At 67.8% G+C, this 22,021-nt stretch overlaps 1 protein-coding gene across 15 annotated transcripts in view; it reads right to left on the bottom strand.

The window, feature by feature from the left end:
- Positions 1-22,021, bottom strand: part of PHLDB1 (pleckstrin homology like domain family B member 1) — a 29,991-nt gene that overhangs the window by 3,768 nt on the left and 4,202 nt on the right. For 7 of the 15 annotated variants that reach the window (XM_053270009.1, XM_053270012.1, XM_053270010.1 and 4 more), the window contains exons 3-17: positions 21,491-21,614; positions 21,025-21,195; positions 13,694-13,819; positions 11,884-13,202; positions 7,941-8,156; positions 7,685-7,813; positions 7,388-7,525; positions 5,384-5,512; positions 4,427-4,582; positions 4,225-4,335; positions 3,614-3,703; positions 2,256-2,360; positions 1,131-1,274; positions 482-592; positions 85-187 (exon numbers count right to left, since the gene is read on the bottom strand). In XM_053270009.1, the coding sequence (XP_053125984.1) occupies positions 85-187; positions 482-592; positions 1,131-1,274; positions 2,256-2,360; positions 3,614-3,703; positions 4,225-4,335; positions 4,427-4,582; positions 5,384-5,512; positions 7,388-7,525; positions 7,685-7,813; positions 7,941-8,156; positions 11,884-13,202; positions 13,694-13,819; positions 21,025-21,195; positions 21,491-21,614 (3,172 nt within the window). Of the gene's footprint in view, positions 1-84; positions 188-481; positions 593-1,130; positions 1,275-2,255; positions 2,361-3,613; positions 3,704-4,224; positions 4,336-4,426; positions 4,583-5,383; positions 5,513-7,387; positions 7,526-7,684; positions 7,814-7,940; positions 8,157-11,883; positions 13,203-13,693; positions 13,820-15,696; positions 15,845-16,553; positions 16,784-21,024; positions 21,196-21,490; positions 21,615-22,021 lie in introns of those variants that run through there. The other 8 variants (XM_053270016.1, XM_053270015.1, XM_053270021.1 and 5 more) reach the window with 6 other exon arrangements.

Here is a 22,021-nt window from a genome sequence, read left to right on the forward strand (position 1 = left end):
CCCCGGAGGGGCCCGGCCTCTGCTCTGCCCGGCCACGAGCCTGCTGGCCCACGGGGCCCCCGCGGCGGAGCTCTGCACACCCACCTTTCTGCTGGAGGGCCTGCTGGCGCTTGCTCTCAATGTCCTGGAGGGTGCTGGCCAGCTGGCGTGGGAGGCTGCCGGTGCCACTTGCCGGGGGCAGCACCTTCTGCCGGAGGAAAGCGGGCGGCAGCTCAGCAAAGAGGACTCCCCCCCCGCCCGCCCCCCCCCCCCACCGTGTGACTCCATCCGACTGCCGCAGGGGAGAGGGAGACCCCCAGCTTGCCGCAGCCGCTGATTCCACAGGACAAGCAGACTGGGGCACCAGCAGCAGCGATGGCCACGGGGGGGGGGGGGGGAGAGGGCCAGGCGGGCTCCTCCAGGGAGAAGAAGCCTCCCCCACCCCGGAGCAGAGGAACACACCCTCCCCGGCCCCTCCTGCTGGGAGCCACAGCAGCCCTACCTTGGGTGGGGGGCTGTGCCCGAGGGCGGCCCTGCTGGGCTGGGAGGAGGCGCGGCTGCCTTTCGCCCCAGGCAGGCTGCCAGGACAGCTGTCCATCTTGGAGCGATAGACCTGGGCGGGGGGGGGGCAGGGGAAGAGGGAGGAGAGAGAGCCGGGCTTGAGGGGGCTGGCGGGAGGGGGGGCTCTGAGCAGCCGCTGGCATCACCCTCTCGGGCTGGGCAGTTCCCTGGCATGGCTTGGGCACAGCGTGAGCTTTGGCAGGCAGAGGAGGAGGAAGAGGAGGAGGAGGAGCAGAGGACTCCGCTTCAGCCAGCAGCTCTAGGTCAAAAGGCGGCAGCTGCCCCCTGCTCCCGACCCACTGGGGGGGGGAGAGGAGGGCAAGAGGGAGCAGGAAAGAGAAGGGGGGCTCAGCTGGGCAGCCCAGGCCGGTGTCCCAGCAGGGAAGGGCCTCCGCTGACCCCTGCCCACAGCATCCCCTCCTGCTTGAAGCTGGAGCAAGACGCAGGCTGGGTCTGGGACCCCCCCATCTGCCAAGGGGTGTTCACTTGCTCCCCCCCTCAGACCTCAGACCTCCCCTTCCCTGAGGCCACGGCAGCCCCACTGCTGGAGGAAGGGGGTGGGGCTGGAGGGCTGCAGGAGGAGCACAAACCTGGGTGCAACTGGCCGAGGAGAAGAGCCGCCCCGGCAGGGCAGGAGCAGCTGGGTCCGCAGTGGGGGAGCTGGGCGGGGGGGCGAGCCCTACGGCCGCCCTGACGCTGCCCAGGATCGCTGCCAGCTGGTCAGTTGTCACGTACTGGGCAGAGAGGAGAGCCAGAGTGAGAGGCTGGCAGCAACGGGGTGGGGGGGCAGCATGCAGGTGGGGGGGCAAGAGCCCAGGGGGTGGGGCTGGGGGCGCTAACTGACACGCCCCTGCTGGGGCCCCTTCAAGTGTCCTGAGGGGACTACCCCAACCAACGGGGAGGGGGTCCAGCCCTAGGCCCTCCCCAGAAGATGGCATGCCCTGGGGGTGAGCAAGGACCTGCCCCCTTCTCAGCACAAGCCGCCACACCAGCAGCCGGGGCAGGGGGCCTGGCAGGCAAGCAGGGGCAGAGGCGAGGGGCAGCGGGAGCACCTGGCCAACCACTGCAGTGGCACCTCGCCAGGCCGTGGAATCGGCGTGGCCTGGGCAGGGGGCGAGGCTGTCGGGAGCACCTCACAGATGCAAGCCCAGCAGACAGAGAAGGAGCAGGGCCAGCGGGGAAGGCCCCCCCAGAAGGGTTGGGACTGCTCAGGGTGAGCCGCTGGTTGGTGGCGTCTGCCTGCAGGAGGAACCCTGGGAGGGGGAGGCCCCATGGCTCTGTGGGAGGAAGTGGGTGAGTCCGGGGCCCCCTGTGCCCACGTGATGCCATCAGCAGGGGCCAAGAAATGCCGGCTCATTTTACCAGCCAGACAAAATCTATTGCGCCTCAGATGGTTCCTGGAGCTCTCTTGGCACGTTACTCGCCCTTCACAGACAAGTAGACGAGTGCATTTCCTGAGCCTGGCCATTAAGCTGGCACCTGCCGGAGCTTTAGGCAGAAGCTGCTCCTCCACGCTCTGCCCGCAGTTCAGGCATCCCACTGGCAGGGGGGAGTGGGACTCGGTCAGAGGCCCATGCGCATGCTGGGGGGGGGGGGATGCGTTCCGGAGGCCGGGCTGGGCAGAGAAGCCTGCTCACGGGGCAAAGGGCATCCAAGCAAGGCATGCAGGGGGCAAGCGCAGAGGCACACAGCACCGAGCCGCCCGCCGGCTTTACCTCCAGCGTCTCTGGGCTCAGCTGCAGGGAGGAGGGGGCTGCGGGGAGGGGGGGGCTGCCGGCCACGTCAGCTCCCCACTCCAGCCCAGAGAAAGGAAGCGACTCCTGTGTGGATGGGGAAAGCTGTGAGGGAGAAGCCGGCACGGGAGGCGGAGGAAAGAGAAAGCTGCGGAGGGAGGAGCGGTGCGTGAGCAGCCTCCGGGGGGGGCACGGGGGGCCACGGGAAGCCCTGAACCCCTCCGCTCTCATTGTGAACAGCAGCAGCAGCAGGAGGAGAGCGAGTGAGACTGCCCGGCCTCTCTGCTGCCAGTAAGGGAATCCTCGCATCCTGCTCACAGCAGGGGGGGGGCGGTGGGTGAACCGCCCCCCTCCTCCCCCTCCCCCTCCCCGGGCCCCATCTTCACCAGCACCCCTAAGGCCAGCCTGCCCCTCCAGCCGGCCCTCCCGCAGCATCACCCCAACGCTTTCCCAGGAAAACCAGGAACAGAAATAGGAGCGATGCTGGGAGCCAGGCAGGTGGGCAGGCCGGCCGACCGAGTGGGAAGAGCAGCGGCTTAGAAGCCCGAAGGGGCCTTCACAGGCCCGGCTGCAGCTGCCACGAGCCCCTTGAAAGAGCACCAGGCGGCTGCTGCGGGGGGCCCTGAGGAACCAGACCCATCGGAGACCCCGACGGGCAGACTGGTGGCAAGAGGGCCTGGGAAGGACCCCAGAGCTGCAGCTGGCCTGGTGGGCCCACAGCGGCCCGTGGCAGGGCCCCGGCACCCTTGGGTGAAGGAGATGCCGCTGCCCAGCCCCACGGGCCCCACGGGCCCCACGGGCTGGGAATGGGGAGCCAGGCGCTGGAGACTTCACTGGAAGGAGGTCCCAGGAAGGGCTCGGCAAGGAGGAGGAGGGGGGGGAGGCCTCACCCAGATGCCCCCCCAAGAGGGGGCGGGGGAAGGGAAGGCCACAGCGGGATGGGCAGCAAAGGCGGCACAGGGGTTCTTAAAAAACACTGCCATGGGTCAGAAAAGTGCCTGCTGTGAAGAAGCTTGCGGAGGGGGCCCACGCTGCAGTCCATGGGGCCACCTCTGGCTTGTTCTTGCTCGGAGTTTGCAGACGGGCGATGGTGCTCTTGTGAACACACAAGAAGGGAGACGGGGCCAGCGTGCTCCAGCTTGGCCATGAGCCCCCCCCCCCCCGGCTGAAGCACACCCCCCCCCCCCGGTGAGGCTGCACTCCCAGTGAGGACGGAGGACCAGCCCGCCCTGCACATGGCGGCTCTCTGATGCCACCGCCTGCTGCGGACGGAGGGGTGGGGGCTGCAAAGGCTGCCGAAAGCCCCCTGCTCAGGGAAGTCACCGCAGGGGCCCCCTTACCTCTCGGAAGGCTGTGGAGGCCTTGGGGAAGCCGGGGGCACCTGTGAGCGCGCAGTACCGTCTCTCGAGCATCAGGAGGGCCTCCTTCTCCTGCCACAGAGGGGAAAGGGCGGAGGCGGTGAGGGGGGGCGTGCTCCAAGCCCCCCCCCCGCACACACACAGGGGGGCAGCCCACCTTGCCTCGGCTTCTCTTCTTGCATAAGGTCAGAAGGAGAGCCCTGCTGCTGGGTCAGGCCCAACTAGCCCAGCCTCCTGTTTCACCCAGTGGCCCACCAGCTGCCGCTGGGAGCCCACAGGCAGGGGAGGAGGGCGTGCCCCCTCTGGCCTGCTGCTGTTGCTCCCCTGCAACTGGGACTTGGAGGTGGCCTGTAGCCCTCCGACTAGTAGCCGCCGACAGACCTCTCCTCCCTGACGTTCTCCAGACCCCTCTGAAAGCCATCCAGCTGGTTGGCTGTCACCACCTCTCGTGGCAGAGATGTGGCACATTCTTCTGTGGCACAGCGCCAAGTCCAGGGACACTACCCCCAGCCCCCCCCGCCCCGGCCCCCCTCCCACAATGCTGACAGCCCAGGGGCCACCCAGTGGAATGACGCCCCCCCCCCAGATGGCACCTTCTGCAGCAGCAGCAGGGTGGCGCTCTTCTCTCTGCTCAGCCGCTCCACCTCCTGGGCCGCCTGCAGCCGGATCTGGCCGGCCTGGCTCTCCAAGGCTGCCACGCGCTCCTGGGGGGAAAGGAGCAGGCTGAGTGCGCGCCCTGGGAGGGGCCCCGGGCCCCAAAGAGCCCCCCCCGCAGCCCCGCCCCTGCCGGCCCACCTTCCTGCGGGCCAGGCTGCAGCGGCTCTCGGCTTGGCTGCGCATCAGCTGCTGGCTGAGCAGCTCCTGCTCCTCCTCCAGGCGGCTCTCCTGCTCCAGCTGCTGGAACTCCAGGTCCTCGAAGAGCTTGGCCTCCACCTCCAGGGCCTCCGCCTCCTGCAGCCAGCGAGACACAGCTGCTCAGTCCGGGGCCGGCTGGCGCAGAGTGCGGGGAGGGCAGCGCCACCCTCGGCAGGCGGCACACGCAGCAGCCACGGGGCCAGCGGGTGAGGGTCCAAAGCACCCACTTGGCAGGGGGTGGCAGAGGAGGGCCCCCCAGGAGGACCATGGCTGCCTGCCAGAGGGCCAGCAAGCACCTCCAGGGGGGCGAGCGACGTGCAGCAGATGGCCCCTCTCGGCTAGCAAGAAGGGCGAGCACAGAGAGCAAAGGCGCTTGGGTCCGAGAAGCAAGAGGCAAGGAGTTGCTGCCCCGCCATGAGCAGCCGGGGCAGAGCGTGGCCAGGAGAAACGGCCGCGGCTACGTCCCTGGAGCTCATCGGCTGCACACGAGAAAGGGGCGCGAGGCCCGGCTCCACAAGGCCCACAGAGCGAAGCCTCCGCTAGTCTGGACAATTCCCTGGAGGCGTGCCTGCCCCGTGGTGGAGCCTCCATATGCAGTGGCAGCATGGCCCTGGAGGTGCCAGTTGCCAGGCCCGGGGAGGGCGACGACCTTCCTGCCCTGCTGACGGGCTCCAGAAGTGGAGCTCTCTCTCCTTGGGGACTGGAAAGGCCAGGATCCGGAGCCAGCGGCCAGCGGAGGACCAGCAGGAGGAGGGAGATCACAGACTGGCCGTGGCCCCCGGGGAGGGGCGTGTTGCGCCTGCTGCCCGTGGCCCCCCCCAGCTTACCATCGCCCAGGCGCTGCGTGGCATCCCTGGCCTCAAGTGCAGGTGGGGGGGGAGTGGGGGGAGCACTGACCCTTTGCACCTGCTCCTGCACCTGCTCCCGCATTGACTCAGGGCAGTTCTCAAGCTGGCTCTGGAGCTCAGAGTACAGCACCTGCAGCCGCTCCAGCTCCTTCCTTTCAGCATCAACCTTTGCTCTCTCCTGAATCCGGGAGAAAACACACACACGAGAAAGAGGGAGAGAGAGAGAGAGAGGGAGAGAAAACACACTTCTCAAGAGCCATGCAAAGCTGGGCTGGGTTAGCGGCGGGGGGGGGGGGGGGCGCAAACACCAAGGTGGTTATGGGACACCTACGGGGTGTCGGGGCGGGCGGGGACACACACACACACACACACACACGAGGGACTGCAGTCGTGTGTCTCAGAGCTGCAGGGCCTGTGGAGTTGGCTGCCCAAATGTCGCTCCGGCCACGGATGGGCTGGGCAGGCCAAGAGGCCACAGAGGCGCTCACACACACACACACGCAGCCAATTCCATCACGACACACAAGTCTGTGCAACGTCTGAGACACAAAACGAGGCTCCAGACTCCCTGCGGGTTAGTGCACCTCCACATTCAAGGGGCTTGGGGGGTTCATGTGAGTCAGTTAGTGACGGCCGCCAGAGGCCAGGCCCCCCCCTTGGGAAGCAGGACTCTGCGAGGGCTCTGTCTGGGCGCAGGAAACCCATCAGGCGCGCACCTGCACGCAGAGCTCTGCCACCATGTTTTGTTTTGTAAAGAAGCAAGTTTCTAGCCCTTAATCTCATGGCTGCCACGTCAGGCTGAAGGCGACACCAGGCCCAGCCGCTTTGGGGATGGCGAGGGGCTCCCCTGCCCCGTGGCGCTCCCGGGCCCCAGGCCCACTGAGAGAAAGGACGCCCCTCTGCCTCACAGAGACCGACAGCGGGGCTTTTCTGGGTGCAGCATTTCTGCTGCCTTCAGCCCTCCTGGGACCAGAAAACCGCAGGCTGCGGGGTGCACCGCAAAGCCAACAGAACCCCGCCGTGCAGCACCCCCTTTTCCAGAGAGCCAGGGGTGGGGGTGGGGACCTTTGAGCCCCTTGCCCCCCCCCCCCGAATGCTTGGCTCTGCCTGTGGCTGGACGCTGCCACTCCATGCACGGACGGCCACGAGCACTCCAGCCTGGCGGCCCCAAGAGACAGGCAGACGGTTTGCTGCAGCCCGTCCAAGGACTGTGTGCTGCTGCCCTGCGTGCGTTTGCCCCAGTTCAGTGGGGGAGCGGAAGGCGTCCCGGGGAGGGGCCGGAAGGGCCAGCCCCTCGGGCCCCTCCAGGGGCATCCAGCCTCAGGGTCTGGGCCGCAGGGAGGCAGGCGGCACTTTGGCAGAGCAATCTGCAGGTGGCGCTGCTCTCCAGCATGGCGGGCAGAGGGGGCCGGGGGGGGGGGCAGCCGGTCCTTGCTGGGCAGCCCTTGGAGCCCGGCGGAGGGGAGGGGAGGAGCGGAGGGGAGAAGCCCCCGCTGCAGACAGGCAGGCAGGCAGGCAGGCAGACACCAGAGCGCTGAGAGGCAGAGAAAGAGAGAGAGGGAGGGAGGGAGAGCAGGCCAGAGGTGGTTAGTACAGGCCGCTGGGTTAGTGGCGGGGCGTGTGCTTCCCTTGGGCTCCCTGTGTGAGCAAAGGTTGGAGGAAAGGCTGGCCGGGCACTGCAGCCTCCCCGGGGTCGTGGGTCCAGGGTGCCCCGCAGGGGGCCTTTCTCCAGCCAGCACCGCGGCCCCACATGAGCCGGGCAAACGTCTTCCAAGAGCCTCCGGTCTGGAAAGCTGCGAAGGGGGTGGGGGGGGGAGGTTTGAAGCCTTGGCATTTGGGCCCTGCCGGAGGCAAGGAGGGGGCCGGCCCGGAGCAGGCCCCAAGCCGGGGGGGGGGAGCTCCCCCTGCAGGGTGCCAGAGGCAGCCTCCGGGTCCCCGTGAAGCGCCAGAAGGAGCAGCCCCCGCCAGGCCAGGCCGGCGGACATCCCCGGCGCTGGGCTTGCGAGGCCAGTCGGCTGGCCGGAAGGGGAGGCCTCCAGCCCGGCCCGCTCACCTTCTCCCGGTCGCGGCGGATGGAGGCGTCCAGGCCAGAGAGCTGCTCCTGCAGCTGCTGCGCCCTCTTCTGCTCCTGCTGCAGCTGGGCCAGCTCGGCCTCCCGCTCCCCCTGCAGGAGGGCCCTCTCCATCTCCGCCTGGGGGGGGGGGTGACAAGCGGCCGTGACACACTGGGGCAGCCATCCCAGGCGCTCTCTGGGGGAAGAGCCAGGCCCGGGGGGGGGGGCACTCCTGCTGCACCCCAGCATGCTCCCCCCGCACTCCTGGACGGCTCCCCCCCCCGGGGGGCACCTCACCTCCTGGGCGGTCTCCTGCAGCTGCTGCTCCAGCTCTTGGGCGCGGCCCTTGAGCTGGTCGATGGTGGCCAGGGCGAAGGCGCGCTCCTCCTCCAGCTGGGCCGCTTTGGCGCTGGGCGGCTCCTCGTGCTGTGGAGGTGGGCAAGTCAGCGGGGGGGGCTCCCCCAGCCCCGAGGCCTGGCAGCCCCCCCACCACACACACAGAGGGGAAGGGGCCTGCAGGAGTCCTCTGGCCACGCCTGGGGGCCCTCCTCACCTCGTGGCCGGCACTCTCCGTGCTGCTGCTCTCCTCCTGCAGGTGCTCCTCTTCCGAGGGCTCCAGGCCGGAAGGGCCCCTGGAGGGCCTCCTGCCGGCCAAGGCAGCCCCGTCTTCGGCCCCGCTGGGGAAGGTGGGGTGCTCTGAGCCCCCCGCGCCATCGCTGTGTGTGTACTCGGCACACAGGCTCAGGATGGTCTCCAGCCGCTGGCGCTCCTGGGGGAGGGGGAGGGAGGGAGGAGGGCCACGGTCACCCTGGGGGCCCCGACCCGGCCGTCAAGCGCAGCCATGCGCACTCACACAGAGGAAGCAGCACAATTCCTACCGTAGCCCGCAAGTGGCAGCCAGGCGCCCCTACGCCCCACGGCCCCGTCCAAGCCCCCCTCCACCCGCTCTGCTTGCCCCAGCTTTTGACAAGCAACCCCGCCCCGCCCAGAAGATGGTGCCCGGCAGATCTGCACGGCACTCGCTGCCTGGCTGCCAAGCCAGTCAGTAAGCAAGACACACACAGACTCCCCGCCGCCTCGCACCAGCCCCACTGACTGCCAGGGAGAAAGGGGAGAGGGAGACTTCCCCTTCCCTCGCAGAACCTGGGCTCACTCCGTGGCCCGGATGGCAGTTGCTCAGCCCAGGCCCTGGAAGGCCTCCTTCGCCCAGCGCAGAATCCCCTTGCAGGAGGGAGGGAGGGAGGGTGGTGTCCAGTGGCCCCCTTGGTGGGCGGAAGGGGATGCCGGCCGAGAAGGGCTGCGCTGATGTGCTTCAAGGCCAGCCCCACTCAGGGAAGAGAGCAGCGCCTCTGTGCTCAGGGCAGCCTCCCTCCGAAGACCCGGCGCAAGGGACCAAGAGCCCGCCGGGCAGCAGCCCCGACACCCCGCTGGTGGGCTCCCCAGAGGCCTGCAGCTGGCCAGAGCCCGGAACCGACTGCAGAGAGCAGGAGCCCAGCCCAGCCCAGGGGACCTGCGTGCCAGACCTCCCGGCTCCGCCGGAGGGACAAAAGCCACCCCTGGCCTGCACCTGGCGTGCCATGTGGTGGCCCCTTGGAGTTGGAGGGAGGGGCTGCAGCCTCAGAGGCCCCCTGCGACCCGCCCTCCAGGCCTCTCTCTGCTGCAAAGATGCCTGGAGCAGCTGCTGGGGAAAAGCAGAGCAGGCGTAGCCAAGAGGAGAGGAGCTGCAGGGGGGGGGAGAGACGGATGCCTCCAGGACAAGCCCTGGCACAGCCCCCAGCGCCCCCAAGCCTGCCTTTCCCTCCGGAGGCACACACCCCCCTTCCTGGGCCACCCTCTGCCCTCCCAGCCCCACTCCCCTTCTGTGCCCCTGGCAGAGCTCCAAGGGGCTTGGAGGACCCAGCCCTGGACTGCCCCCCCCCCGGACACCGGCCTTACTCACCGCAAGAGCAACCCTCCTCATGGCAGCCCCCCCCCAAGCTCTCTCCCCACCCGGGATGCCCCACAGGGCCATGCAATGGAGAGGGAGAGAGGCAGCCAGACGGCTAATTGCAGGGTGTGGGCCAAGCGGCACTCCCCCCCCCCCCCCCGCCCGGCCCCACACCTCCAGCCTATTTCTGCTCCATGATGGAAGCTGTGCAAACAAGCAGCACATGTGAGTCAGTGCCCAGCCCCGGGCGAGACACGCAGCAGCAGCAGCCGCCGCCAGGCCGGGGAGGGGGGGCACAGCGGCCGGGGGGGGGGACACTCCACCAGAGCCAGAGCCAGGCAGGGCAGCCCCCAAGGGCTCTCCTCTCCACCGCACGGCAGGGCACCCCAGGCCCAGGGCTGCCGACAAGGCTCTGGGGCCTCCTGGGGGAAAGGAGCAAGAGCCTCTTCCTCAGAGTAGGGCGTGGCCAGGGGAGGACCAGAGGGAGGCCCTGCAAGCCAGACACTGGCGGGGGGCGGGGGGCACGGCCAACATGGCCACCAAAGCTGCTGTCTCGGGGAGCGGAGCCTTCCTCAGCGGGGTCCGTGCCCTTGAGGGTGCCCATCCATCTCCTCTCTTTCCTGAAGAAGCCTTTTGCTCTCGTGCCCACGAGCAGCTGTGAAGGCGGGAGGCGCGGGGGGGGGGAGGAGGAAGCCCCAGGAAGCGCCGCCCTGCCCTGCCCTGCCCTGCCCTGCCCTGCCCACACCCCTGTGAGTCCAGAGGGACCTCGGGGACGGTCTTCGTCTCTTCTGTTACTCTGGAAAGGTGATCTTTAGAGTGGGCGGGTGTCAGCCACCATGAGCGTTTGCTCATGGGTAGGAAAGGGACAAGGGTTGACCCCGACCCCAAGGAAAATAAAGATGGGGAGCGATGTGTTTGCTCCCTGCTGGCAGCTCCATAGACCCCCACGACCTCCCCCTTTCCCGCCTCACCACGGCAAGCAGGAGCACAGTCACCAAGTGGGGCCGCGCACCCCTCAGGCTGCAAGGGGGACTGGCCCCTTCGCATGGGGTGCTCCAAGATACCCCGAGAAGGGCCAGGCCCCTCAACTTCCCGCCCCCCCTTGACCCAAACATCCAAAGACGCTCTAGAGCAGGGGCTCCCAACAGGGGGTGCGAGTTCTCCTAGGGGGTCCTCCAAGCCCTCCTGTCTCCCCACATGGCAGCTGCGCTATTTGCGCCCCACCTGAGGACTGCCGGCTTGAAGCCGATTCCGCCTCAGGGATGCACCCACTGCAGAAGGGGAGGGAGGAGGGTGAAGACCCGCCTCCTCTGCGCCCGATTGGCTGGTTACGTGCTGAAGCTCAGTGTGCCCCGCCCCTCCCCTCCGCCTCAGAGACAGGCTTCAGCACATTAGCACTGAGCACCCCCACTGAAATTAGCGGGCCAAGTTTACTTGCTGATGAGTAACATAGTGTGGATGTGGGCCAGTAGCCTGGGCTCACCTCAATGCGTATCTTTATGCGCACAAACACACACACACACACACGTAAATGTTACAGTTACAAGGCCGGCTACTCCAGACAGCAGCACATCCAGATGAAGCAGTCTTATTGCAATTAATGGGACCCATTTACTTGCCCCATTTAATTCAATGGAGCACTCATGAGTAATGTAGTCTGGAGAAAAGCTAGAGACTAGAGTAGTCTGTCTAGCAACATTTAAGCGTGCAAGCGCGCATGTGTGTGCACACACACAAAATATTTCCATGGGAAATTTGTGGCAGAAGGGGCACGCTTGTTTAAAAAGGGTTGGGGCTGCTTGCTCTGGAGGCTGGCTGCTCAAAGCATTTCTGCGCCCTGCTGACTGTGCTGGACTCAGCGGGCAGCAGCAGCAGCCCCAGCGGGGGCTGTCCCTGGCCCCATGGGACTGCTGGCATCAGGGGCCCAATGCCCTGCCAAGGGGAGTGTACGTGGGGCCTTGCAATGCTATCCCCAGGGAGGTGGGGGGTGCACTGGGGGGGCAGGTAAGGAGGGAGGGAGACGGCAGCCTGCTTGGGAGGGGCTGGCGGAGGGTGAGGAATTTCTGGAAGCTGAAGAGTTAAGTCTGGGCAGGCAGAGTGTGGAACAATGTAGCAGGGAGTGCCGGGGGGGGGGGTGGGGGGCACAGAGCATGCTCAGTCTGGGCCTGATGGGAAAGTCCCAGAGAATGTTTCAGGCCTGGGGGCTTCAGCTCAGGCACCCCTTCCCCATAAGCAGCTGTGCAGCCAGGCCCCCCTGGGCCAACCTCTCTCCCTCCCACACAGAGCGGGGCCTGCTCCGGGGCCCCTCCCGCCCCCTCGCTCTGGGCACGGTGCTCCCCACCCACATGCCTTGGAGACCGGATCTCGCCCTCCCTGGTGGGAGACGGGCCCTGCTCCTTCGGCAGGCCGGGCCCCAATCCCCTCCGTGGGAACAGCCTGGGGGTCCCTGGCCAGGAGGGCTCCTCTTACCCACCCCACCCCCACACACAGACCCCCCCCCCGTGGGGGCCACGTGGAACTCCGAGGGAGAGGGCCCCCCCCGCCCCGGCCTCCGCCCGCTGCCACTCACCAGCCGCTCCATCTCCTGCTCCCGCAGCCGCTCCTGGTGCTGCCGCCGGTGGTACTCCAGCAGGCCCCCCTGGTCGCCGCCCAGCTCCGAGATGCTCTGCTTGCGCTCCCGCAGGGGCCCCGGCAGCGGCAGGTCCCCGGAGAGCTTGCGGCGCAGCCGGGGGCTCTGGTGGGGCGAGGCGGAGGGCAGGCTGAGGCAGCCCAGGCTGTAGGCGGGGCTCAGGCCTGTTCCACAGCCGGGCCTGCGCCGGGCCGCTTCTCCCAGGAGCAGGGTGGGCGAAGGGCTGCGGCCCCTCCGCAGGCAGGAGGCCGCCCCGGGGGCAGGAGGGTCCTCGGGGGGCTCCCTCCGCCAGGCACAGGGGCTCTCGGAGGCTTTGGCCTGGGGAGATCCGGCCGCCGCGCGGCGGGAGAGGACCGGGCTGGGGGGAGGCAGAGTCCGCCTGCCTAGGCGGGGGCTCTCGGGGGGCTGCAGTGCCCGGCCAGGCGCCGCCCCAGCCCCTTCTGCGGCCTGGAAGCCTTTCGCCGTCCCTTGGCGGGAGGGGCTGGCGGGCACGTCCCTGCCCTCCCGGAAGGGGCTGGGGGGCCTCTCCTGCAGAGCTGTCCCCTTGGCCCGCCGCGCCGAGGCAGGCTGGCACTTGGGGGTGGAGCATGGACTGCCCGGGTGCAGCCCCTGGGGGCTCCCAGCCACAGCCTCGCCGAGGCCGCCGGGCAGCAGAGGCGGCGGGGAGCCCCGCTGGCCGGAACGGGGACTCTCCGCCGGAGGCCGAGCCCTGCGACTGGGCGGGGGGCTGTCCCGCACCGCTCGCCGTGCCGTCCTCGGGCTCCCGGGCCCCCGCGCGGGGCTCAAGCCCCCAGGGCTGCCGCAGGGCTCCGCGCCAGGCCCGCCGGGGGGCGCCGTCAACAGGGCATGGTTGTAGCTGGAAGAGCGGACGGGCACCACTGGAGGCAGGGCAGGGGCCGGATCCTGGCTGCCGGGCGAGTGGCTCATGCAGCTGCTGCTGCTGGCGGGAGACGAGAGCGGGGAGAAGGGGGGCGAGGTGTTCTCGTAGCTGGAGCCCACAGACATGGCGCCAGGGCTCTGGGGCGGGGAGAGGAGGCAGCGCCCGCCCCTGCCGTTGACCAGGGGGGAGGAGGAGGAGGAGGAGGAGAGCGGGGAGGTGGCGCTGCCGGGCAGGTGCTTGGCAGGGCTGCCTTCTTCCTCCAGCACCAGGGAGTCCATAATGTCCTGCAAGTCCCGCTCGATGGAGCTGACGAGGGCGCTGTGCCGGTGGCGGGAGGGCTGGGCGGGCTCCTGGTTGCCATTCACCAGGCGCTGCGACTCTGTGGAGGGAGGGGAGGTGGTGGGGCGAGGCCTTGCCGAAGGGGGCAGGCTAGAGGCTGCCCCCCCCCGACCGCACCACTGGCTGGGCCCTGCTGAGAGGCATCCTCGCCATGCTGGGCCACACCCACTCTCTGCCCAGGACTCCTCGCAAGGAGATGGGCAAGCTCTTCTGAAAGAGAGCCGGCCCCGAATCTCTGGTCTCCTAGCAGCCACCAGGCGCTGGGCTAGCAGCCACAGGAATCCCCAGCTCCAGCGTGGGCAGGAGAAGGGCCATCGTCCTTCTACAAGGAAGGAGCTGCATGCTGCCCAGTCCGGGGGGTCGGGGTGCTGCTTCTGACAGCCCCGCGGATGCCCACAGCAGGGGTCCCCGCAGCTGAGCCAGGCCAGGCGGACAGGAGGCTGCAGGGTCCCAGCACAGGAACCTCAGCTCAAGGCCCGCAGCCCGGAAGCGCCTCCCAACCCTCTCGCCCCCACCTTGCCGCTCTCCTACCTGGCCTGGGTTCGTGCTGGGCTGCAGGGCTCCGGCCCCCTCCGGGAACCATGCTCTTCATCCACTTGGCCTCCGCCGGGTGGTTGAACCGAAGGAACGTCGACTGGCCCAGGCAGATCATGCATCCTGGGGGGCGGGCGGGGTGGGTGGGTGGGAGAGACACGAGCATTGGGTGGGGGAGGCCCTCGACGGCAGCAGTGCCTCTCCGTGGCTTTAGAAGTGGTGGCTTCCAAGTGAACTGGGGAGTCAGCTGCCACGAATCCGGTACATCGACCCTCCCAACAAATAAGCCAGCGGATCTCAACGGGACGAGCAGGGAGCCCACAGACTCCACTTGGGCCTCTGCCGACAGGCCAGCTTTGCGCCACGGCAAAGCTCTTGGGCCGCTCCGCAGGCAGGAGGTGACCAGCTGCTGCAGCCTGCAGGTCCGCTTAGGGCCTGGGAGGCAGCAAACAGGTCTGGCACGGGGCCTCCTCCACAAAGTTCACCTCGGCCCAGGCAGGCTGCAGGCCAGTGGCAAGCACCGCGGAGCCCCGCAAGAGCCCTGGGCGGGCTGCCCAGAGGGGTGTGGCGCTCCTGGGCTTGGCAGGGGGCTGGGGCGGGGCTGAGCGGCAGAACTCAGCGCCCCGAGGAGCCACATTCCAGCCTCTCTGGCTGGCAGACAAGCGCAAGCCGACTTCCGCCTGCAGCTCCTGGGCAGAATGCAGGGCGTGTGCGTGTGGGGTGGCCGGAGGTGTGGAAATGCTGGCCAGCCACGCCCTGGGGGTGCCCTCCACCTGACACCAGGGCAGAGCAGCCATGCCCCCCCACACACACACACCAGCCCTGGCGGGGGGCGGGGGGGGCGGGTGTGCTCCACCAGAAATCCCCCACCCCTCTGATCGTATTACAAAGCAGGCAGCTGAAGCCGCTCCTTCTGGAGGGGGAGCAGAGCAAGCGGGCCCCATTTCCGGCTCTGCCTCCCAGCCTGGAGGAGCCTGACCCACCACTAATGCCAGGCTTGTGCAAACCACAGAGCAGCAGCAGCAGCAGCGCCAAATTCCCAGGCGGCCCCAGAGCCTGGTCCCGGCAGCCCCGGCCACCGCCCAGAACGCTCTGCTGCCAACCAGGACCAACCAATTCCTTTCCTGAATCACAAAAAGATGCTGTGTTGGCACCAGCCGCCCGGGAGATTTTGGAAAGGAAGAAAAGAAATTGTAGGCTGCTAAAAACAGGCCAGCTGTGCTCAGCCCCCTCCTGGGCAGCCCCACTGAAGGCGGAGCTGGCCCTGGGCTGGCAGGCTGCACCTCCTCCTCAGGGGTGCCCTCCTGTGCACACGGAGGGGGTCACCGATGCCCGCCCCCCCCCCCCGTGCATGCCATCCAGGGGCACTGGTGCTTGCTGCTGGGCCTTTCCAAGGGAGCTCCGGCTTTGCCCTGGCGGGTGCATAAAGAGCCGACAGGCTCGCCAGAAAAGGGCCGTCAGGGCCAGACCCCCACTAGGCGCCCGCACCCTGGGGTGCTGCCCCCCCCTCTAGCTGAGGAGAGCCATCCAGCTCAGGGGGCCACCACCTGCCAGCCCACATGAGGACAGGGGCAGAGTGCGACCCCCTCCTTGCCCCACTTTCTGAGTCCAGGACATTTTACAGCAGTTGGGAGGGCGGGCCTGGCCTCTGTCCTGCCCCAACCCTGGGAAGCGGCGGAAGTGCGCCAAAGTGCTGGAGAAAGAACAGGTGGCCGTCCCTGCCCAGGGAGGGGCTCTCTGCACAGGCAAGGCGGCAGCTGGAGTGCGCAGCGGGGGCGGGCAGGGGATGTCACCAGCTGCGCTTTGAGGCCCCGGCCTCCTCCAGCCGCCAGCACTGCAGCCCGTCGCCCAGCAATCTGCCCTAGAAACCTCTCTCGGCTTCCACACACACACACACACACACACCCGCGACCGGAGCGAAATCTCCCGGCGGAGCTGCTCCCCAGCTGGCCTTCCCGCCGCCTGAGCCCCTCCATGCTCCATCCTGTCCTCATGCGCACCCTAGACTATGATCGCCAGCACTTGTAACGGGCGGGCGGGCGCAGCAAGCGGCAGCTGAGATCCATCTCGCTCAGGATTGTCTGCCCAGACTGGCAGCGGCTTCTCCCGGGTTGCAGGCAGGACGAGTCTCTCTCAGCCCTAACTTGGAGCTGCTGCCGCCAGGGAGGGGACTCGGGACCTCGAGGCTCTTCCCAGAGCGGCGGCTCCATCCCCTGCTGAGGGGAAGGTCTGTCGCAGTGCTCACACTTCTAGTCTCCCATTCAGATGCAACCAGGGCGGGCCCTGCTTAGCGAAGGGGACCACAAGACCAGCTTGCTCACAACAACCCTGTAAGGGCGGCAGCAGCAGGAACCCTCGCCCCTGACAAAGGCTGGACGAGGCTGGGAAGGGGCAACGCGCCTCATCTCCGCAGCGCCGGGCGGACGAGGGGCTCCGCACGGGAGCCGGCGCCCCCCCTCCGTCCCCCCCTCGCCCGGCAAGAGCCTCCAGCAGCCGCGCTCTCCTCTAGGCCGGCGCGGGGCAGGGCAGCGATGGCGCCCGGCAACTCCCCGCTCTGCAGACCCCGCGGGGCCCCCCTCCCCACACTGAGCTCCAGGGCTCGGCGGGGAGAAACTCCGGGCGGCTCAGCGCGGGCCCAGACCCCAGAATGGCGCCGCCGGCCGGAGGCCCGGAGAGGGAGCCAGCCGTGCGTGCCCTCGGGGCGGAGAGGGGAGGCCGGCGGGCCTGCCTGGAAGAGGGTCGGGGCGCCTAAAAATAGCCGCCGCCGCGACGCCGGGCCGGAGAGCCTGTTGCGGCCGAGGAGGGCAGGGCCGCCCGTCCCTCCGGCTGGCAGCGGCGCCCGCCCCGGGACACTCACCGGTCTGCCCGCCGCCGCCGCCGCCGCCTGGATACCTCCCCGCGCCGGATCCCGGCCTGGCCGCGCCTGCCTTCCCCGCCCCGGCGGTGCCAAGCCCGGCCCCGGCTGGCGGCTGCTCCTCCTCCTCCTGGCTCCGCCGCGCGTGCAGCCGAGCGGGGGACCAGGGGGCGGGCGCAGGAGGCGAGGGAGCCCCGTGGGAAGGGAAGCGGGCAGGAGGAGGAGGAGCCACGCGCGCACCACTCTCCGCGGCCGGCCCACCCTGCAGGGGCGCTGTTGGGGGCGGGGCTGTGATCAGAGGTGAGTGTAGGCACTTTCGGAGCCTGGACCGAAAGGCCTTTGGAGAGGCCCCCTCTCCCCCCCCCCGCAAATTAAGAACCATCATCATGCTGGGCTGGGCAACGACACCACCCGGGACGGCCTAAGGAGGATGTGGGGGCCCCCAGGGGCAGTGGGGGCCCCGGACCTCGGCCTGGAAGCCAAGGGCTAAGAGCACCCCTGCTGTGATGCCCGTTTGGAACGCTGCTGGGCTGGGACCTTTGTTCCAAAAAACAGGCGCAAGGAAACAGCCACTTGGGGCAGATCTGGCCTTCGGTGACCTGCCGGGGCAGTGAGAACTCGCGGGCAGTTCGGGAGCCCAGCCCCAGTCACAGCAGGGCATTTGTCCAATCTGCGCCTGGTAGACGCCCCCCCCCCCCCTCAGGCTGCATGTGCCTCTGCCATGCAGTCGACTCTGTGCACACTGTACACACATTCATGCTCAAGAGGCATACAGGAGCACCCTTCCTCTCTCTACCCAGGTTCACTTCTGAAACAAATGTACTTATACACACATACAGACACAGGTGCATGCACAGCGTCAATGGCCAGAGGACTCCAGTATTGGGTTGATTCGCATTGACTCCCCGCTCGGCCTGTTGCCCACGGGGACAATTGGTAGGTAGAGAGCTGTGCACACTGCCCTGAGAAGCTTGGAGAAGGCCGAGGCAGAAGCGCAGCTGACCCCACAGCACCCAAGGGCCCTCCCAAGAGCTGCATCTCGGGAGCCCGATATGGGCACAGGTGTCCTTGTTCTCTGCTGAGGTGTGGATGCCCCAGAACGGCAGCCTCTGAGCCTGTACAGAGAGCACGTTCTCTCTGGCCCCAGAGGCAGTGTGTCCTGGAGCAAAGCCCCCCCCCCCCGCATTCCCTCCCCGGACTGGATGGGATCTCCTTTGTGACGGATGGCCCTCCTTCTGCCCTCCTTCTGCCGCAGCGCCCTTGATTTTTGTTTGCGTTCCTTCAGGGGATAGGTCCCTGCCTCCTTCCCCGAGTGGCGGGGGCCAGGCCCGCCTCCCGCCTCCCGCGCTGCCATTTCGGAGATGGCTGCAAGGAGCCTGGAAGGAGGATCCCGAGAGGGCACCACCCCCGTGGGGAAGGCGGTGGCCCTTGGCCCAAAGGGACCAGCAGAGCCACCCTGCCGGAAGAAGGATGGCCACAGCAGCAGCCTCTCCCTCTCTCTCCCCCCAGCGGCCTCCTTCCCTCCCACATGTGAGATCACAGCTGAGCAGCACCATGCCTGTGGGGGGGGCGCGGGTCCACCCCCCCCAGGAGCCCAGCTGTGTGTGTGTCCCGCTCTCTCCCGCCAGCTGCAGCAGGGGCTTGAGGCGAGAGGCCTGTGCCTGGGACTGCTCCGCCCGGGAGAGAAGGCGCTCCGCTCAGTCAGCCCAAGCAGGCCTCGGAGCGACAGGAACAGTCTTTCCAAAAACTACACAGGGCTGGTTTTTCCAGAGCCTGAGCAGGGGGGGAAGGAGAGAGTGATTCAGCCCGGAAGCCGGGAGTCTGTGGAAAATCTGAGCGTGCGATCCCTGCGGCAGGACTTGCTGCGCTGCCTGTGAGAAGGAGCTTCCTCAAAAAGATGGGGAAACTTAGGGGGCCGGGCAGAGGCTGGTCATCAGAGAGCAGCGACCTCACCCCACCCCCACCCCACCCCACCCCACCTCGCGGGAACATCCCCTGCTGACTGGGCCAAGAGGCACCTTTCAACGTGGTGGCTCCCTTGATTAAGCAGGGGGAGAGCAGCTGCCCCTCTCCATCCCCAGCACAGCATCCCTCCAGTGGCTGCTGCTGGTGTCTATCTGATGTTGCTTTGTAGATTGTGAGCCCTGTGGGATCCACCTCATTCATTCATTCATTCATTCTCTGTGCAAACCAAGGGCAATATAGAAATTGAATGAATGAATGAATGAATGAACATGGACGCCCCCCCCATCCTGGAGCCCCTCCTCTGCTGGCAACAGGAAGAGAACATTTGGGGCTTCCTGGCTGGAGGGAAGGAATTTTGAGTTTGTATCCTATTTTAAACGGTTTTTATACTGTGAACCCCCCGGGGCCTTTTGTTTTAATAGAGCGGCATACAAATATACTAAACAAACAAACAAACAAACACCCTGAAAGGCCATGTGGGGCAAGAGCTGCATGTGCTCACGCCCCGTGGATGCCAGAGGCGCGCCGGTAGGTTGGCGCCTGCCTTCATGACTGGGTTGCTCCTCTGCCTGGGTCCCTGTGGGGCTCCGTTTCAGGGCTCTGGCCGGCAGCAGGTGGCCACGGAGGCAGCTGGGGCGGCTCCCCTCTCCCTGTGCAGCTCGACCTGACGAATGGCCGGCCTGCAGGGGCGGGGTGGGAGAGAGAGTGGCCCGAGCCTTGTACCCCGCAGCTCTTCGGGGCCACCGGCTAGTGGCTCCGAGGCCGCAGGGGAGGCTGGGCTCCGGGCTGCAACTCCCAGCATGGCCAGCGACGATCCTGGCATCACCTGGGGATCCCTGACTGTGACCAGGAGCCCCGGCCAGCACCTCCCCTCCCCTCCGCCTCGTGCCGCGGCAAGGCAAGGGCTGGCTTGTGGGGGGGGGGCGGTTTCTGTGGCTTGTGGGAGGGACGGGGGGGCCTCTCTTCCGCCCTGGGGGGCATCATTCTGTCACCCAGCCTGAACGGGGAGTGGGCTGCTTGCTGGTTCAGACGGATGGTTCGTTCCAGACCGGGCTTGCTGCTCATCAGCAGCCAGTTTTAAACGAGAGACGCATCCATTCATTAACTCATTCCGTGCGTTGTCCCCTCTGGGGGGAGCAGCCCCATCACCCCAGGCCCGTTGGGGGGAGCAGCGAGTCCTGATCCTGCTCAGCATGGAGGGACTGAGATTTGAACTCGGGTCTCCCGGTCCGAGTCCAGCACTCTCCCCGCGACACCAATGCCGCTCCGTAAGCGGGAGGAGGCAGTCCAGCCGTGGTTGGGGTGGGGGCTCTGGCTCTTCCCGGGGCAGCTCCGGAGCCCACCAGAAAGACTCTCCTCTGGGGCCCGGCCAGAGCTGCCTGCTCAGCTGCCCCCCTGCTGGGAAGGCCAGTGAGGGGCTGCCCCAGGGACAGGGCCCGCCAGTGTGGGCATGGCAGGGGACGTGCGCCTTGGCTCTGCCCAGTGCCAGTGCCGGGCCCAGCCTCCCTCCCTGCGCGGGGGGGGGGGGGTTTGACGCTCCTGGCATTTGCTCCTCTGGTCAGTGCCAAGGGAGCTCCCCCCCCCGAAGGACAAAGAGCCACAGACTCCTGATGGCAATGCTGCCGAGCCCCCTGCCCGCTCTCCTTGCCTCCAGCAGACCCAGCGAAGCGCGCTGAGCCAGGCAGCAGAGGGCCCGCTGCGCTGCTGCCGCCAGCCTGTACCCCCTCCCCGTAAAGCAGGGGGGGTTGCCAAGTGACGGGGCCACAGCTGGAGCCAGCTCCTGACAGCCCCAGCCGCCCTCTGCAGAAACAAACAGGCTGGCCGTGGGTGGAGGGGGCCACGGGCACTCCACGCAGCGCCTTCCAGAGCTGACGGCCCCGTCCTCCGGCTCAGAGGCGCCCGGCTGCCTCTCCCAGCCGCTCCTGCCACTGCCACCCAGCGCCTGGGCCACGGGGGGGGGGGCACGGGCAGGAGGGATGGGCTTCCCTCTCCGGCCCAAGCCCCAGAGGGCTGTGGGGTCTGCACTAGAGAGGGGCCCTGGGGGGTGCGCTGTGCCCAAAGCGCTGGCTGGAGACTGCCCACCCCTCCCCACAGGAAGCCAGGCACAAGGAGCTGGAGGGACACGGGCCCCAGGAGCTATCAGCACTGCAGCCACCTTGGGGACCCCCACCCTAGGGCTGGAACGGCAGAGGGGGCTTGGCAGAGAAAGGCCCCATCCAGACTGCCTCACACGCAGCATCACCAAAGCAAAGCCCAAAGGGCTACAAGCCGGGCGGCCCCCCCACCACACACACACACACCCCAGTGGGTCAAGGGGCAGAGGAATAAGCAGCACCCCTCCTGCCACAGACCCCAGACTCACCCACCTGAGAGCAACAGACCCCAGCCCAGTTTGGGGCCTTCAGAGGCTGGGCTGCCCCATATCATTCCATGGCCCCACCACAGTTCTTGTGTCTGGGTCCTCCCCCCCCCACCTCCCCCAAGCAGACGCAGACACCCACCCCCTTACCTTGGGAGAGGCGCGTGGGGTGTGTGACTGCCAGGCCGTCTATGGCACAGGGGTTGCCGCAGGGGTGCAGCGTGAGGGTCCCGTGGGAGTTCTCAATGAAGCAGTGCTTGGCTTCCACCCCAGAGCCCTGGAGCACAATGTCCCCCGTGGCGGAGCCCAGCACCGTTTTGCCTGCAAGAAGAGCCCCGGTCAGCGGGCAGCTCTGCCTCCTGGGGGGTGGGGGGCTGCATGGCTGGGCCCCCCTGCCCTGCTCCAGCCACAGAGCAAGCCCAGGAGGTGGGGGGGGCAGGGCTGGCTCACAGAATGGCTGTGCCTCTGGGGTGGGGTGGGGATGGGGCCTGCCAAGGCTCGCCTTTGCTGGCCCTGGCCTTGGGACAGGCTGCCCTCCCTCCCTCCCGAAAGCATCCTGCCCACACATGTCCCAGGAGCCGCCCCCGAATGCCCCTCCCAAGGAAAGGGCTCTGACCTTCTTCCAGAGGCAGGAGAGTGATGGCCGTGCTGAGGCGGCCGCTGCCCAGGCTCACCAGGTGGGGCTTCTCCGCCTGCACCTTCAGGCCTCGGCCCGTCTCCGTCAGGTCCAGAAGGCTGCTCTGTGGGGCAGAGGAGAAGCAGGTCACGGCTGGGCAGCCTCCCTCCACCCTCACCACAGGGTGGGCCAGGGCATCGGGGGGGCAGGGGGGGGACGCGGAGGGTGGCCGGGCTGGGCCCTGCGGTGGCCTCAGGCCGCCTCTGTGGCTCAGTCTGAGAGGATGACCGGAGAAGCCAATTAGCCCAAAGGGATTGGCGGCTGATCCCCGTAATCGGGAGCCTCCTGGGCAGACCAAGGCGGACGGCCCGGCTGGAGCACACAGAGGATGACCACCACGGATGCTGAGATGCTGCTCTTCCGCCCAAAGTGGTTTACGCAGATATCAGTAAAGCAAAGGGCTCCCGGTCCCCAAAGGGCTCGCCATCTGAAACGGACATCTAAGACAGAGCCCAGCAACAGCCGCTGGGC

Source organism: Hemicordylus capensis, chromosome 8, assembly GCF_027244095.1.
Source record: "Hemicordylus capensis ecotype Gifberg chromosome 8, rHemCap1.1.pri, whole genome shotgun sequence".
NCBI lineage: Eukaryota > Metazoa > Chordata > Lepidosauria > Squamata > Cordylidae > Hemicordylus > Hemicordylus capensis.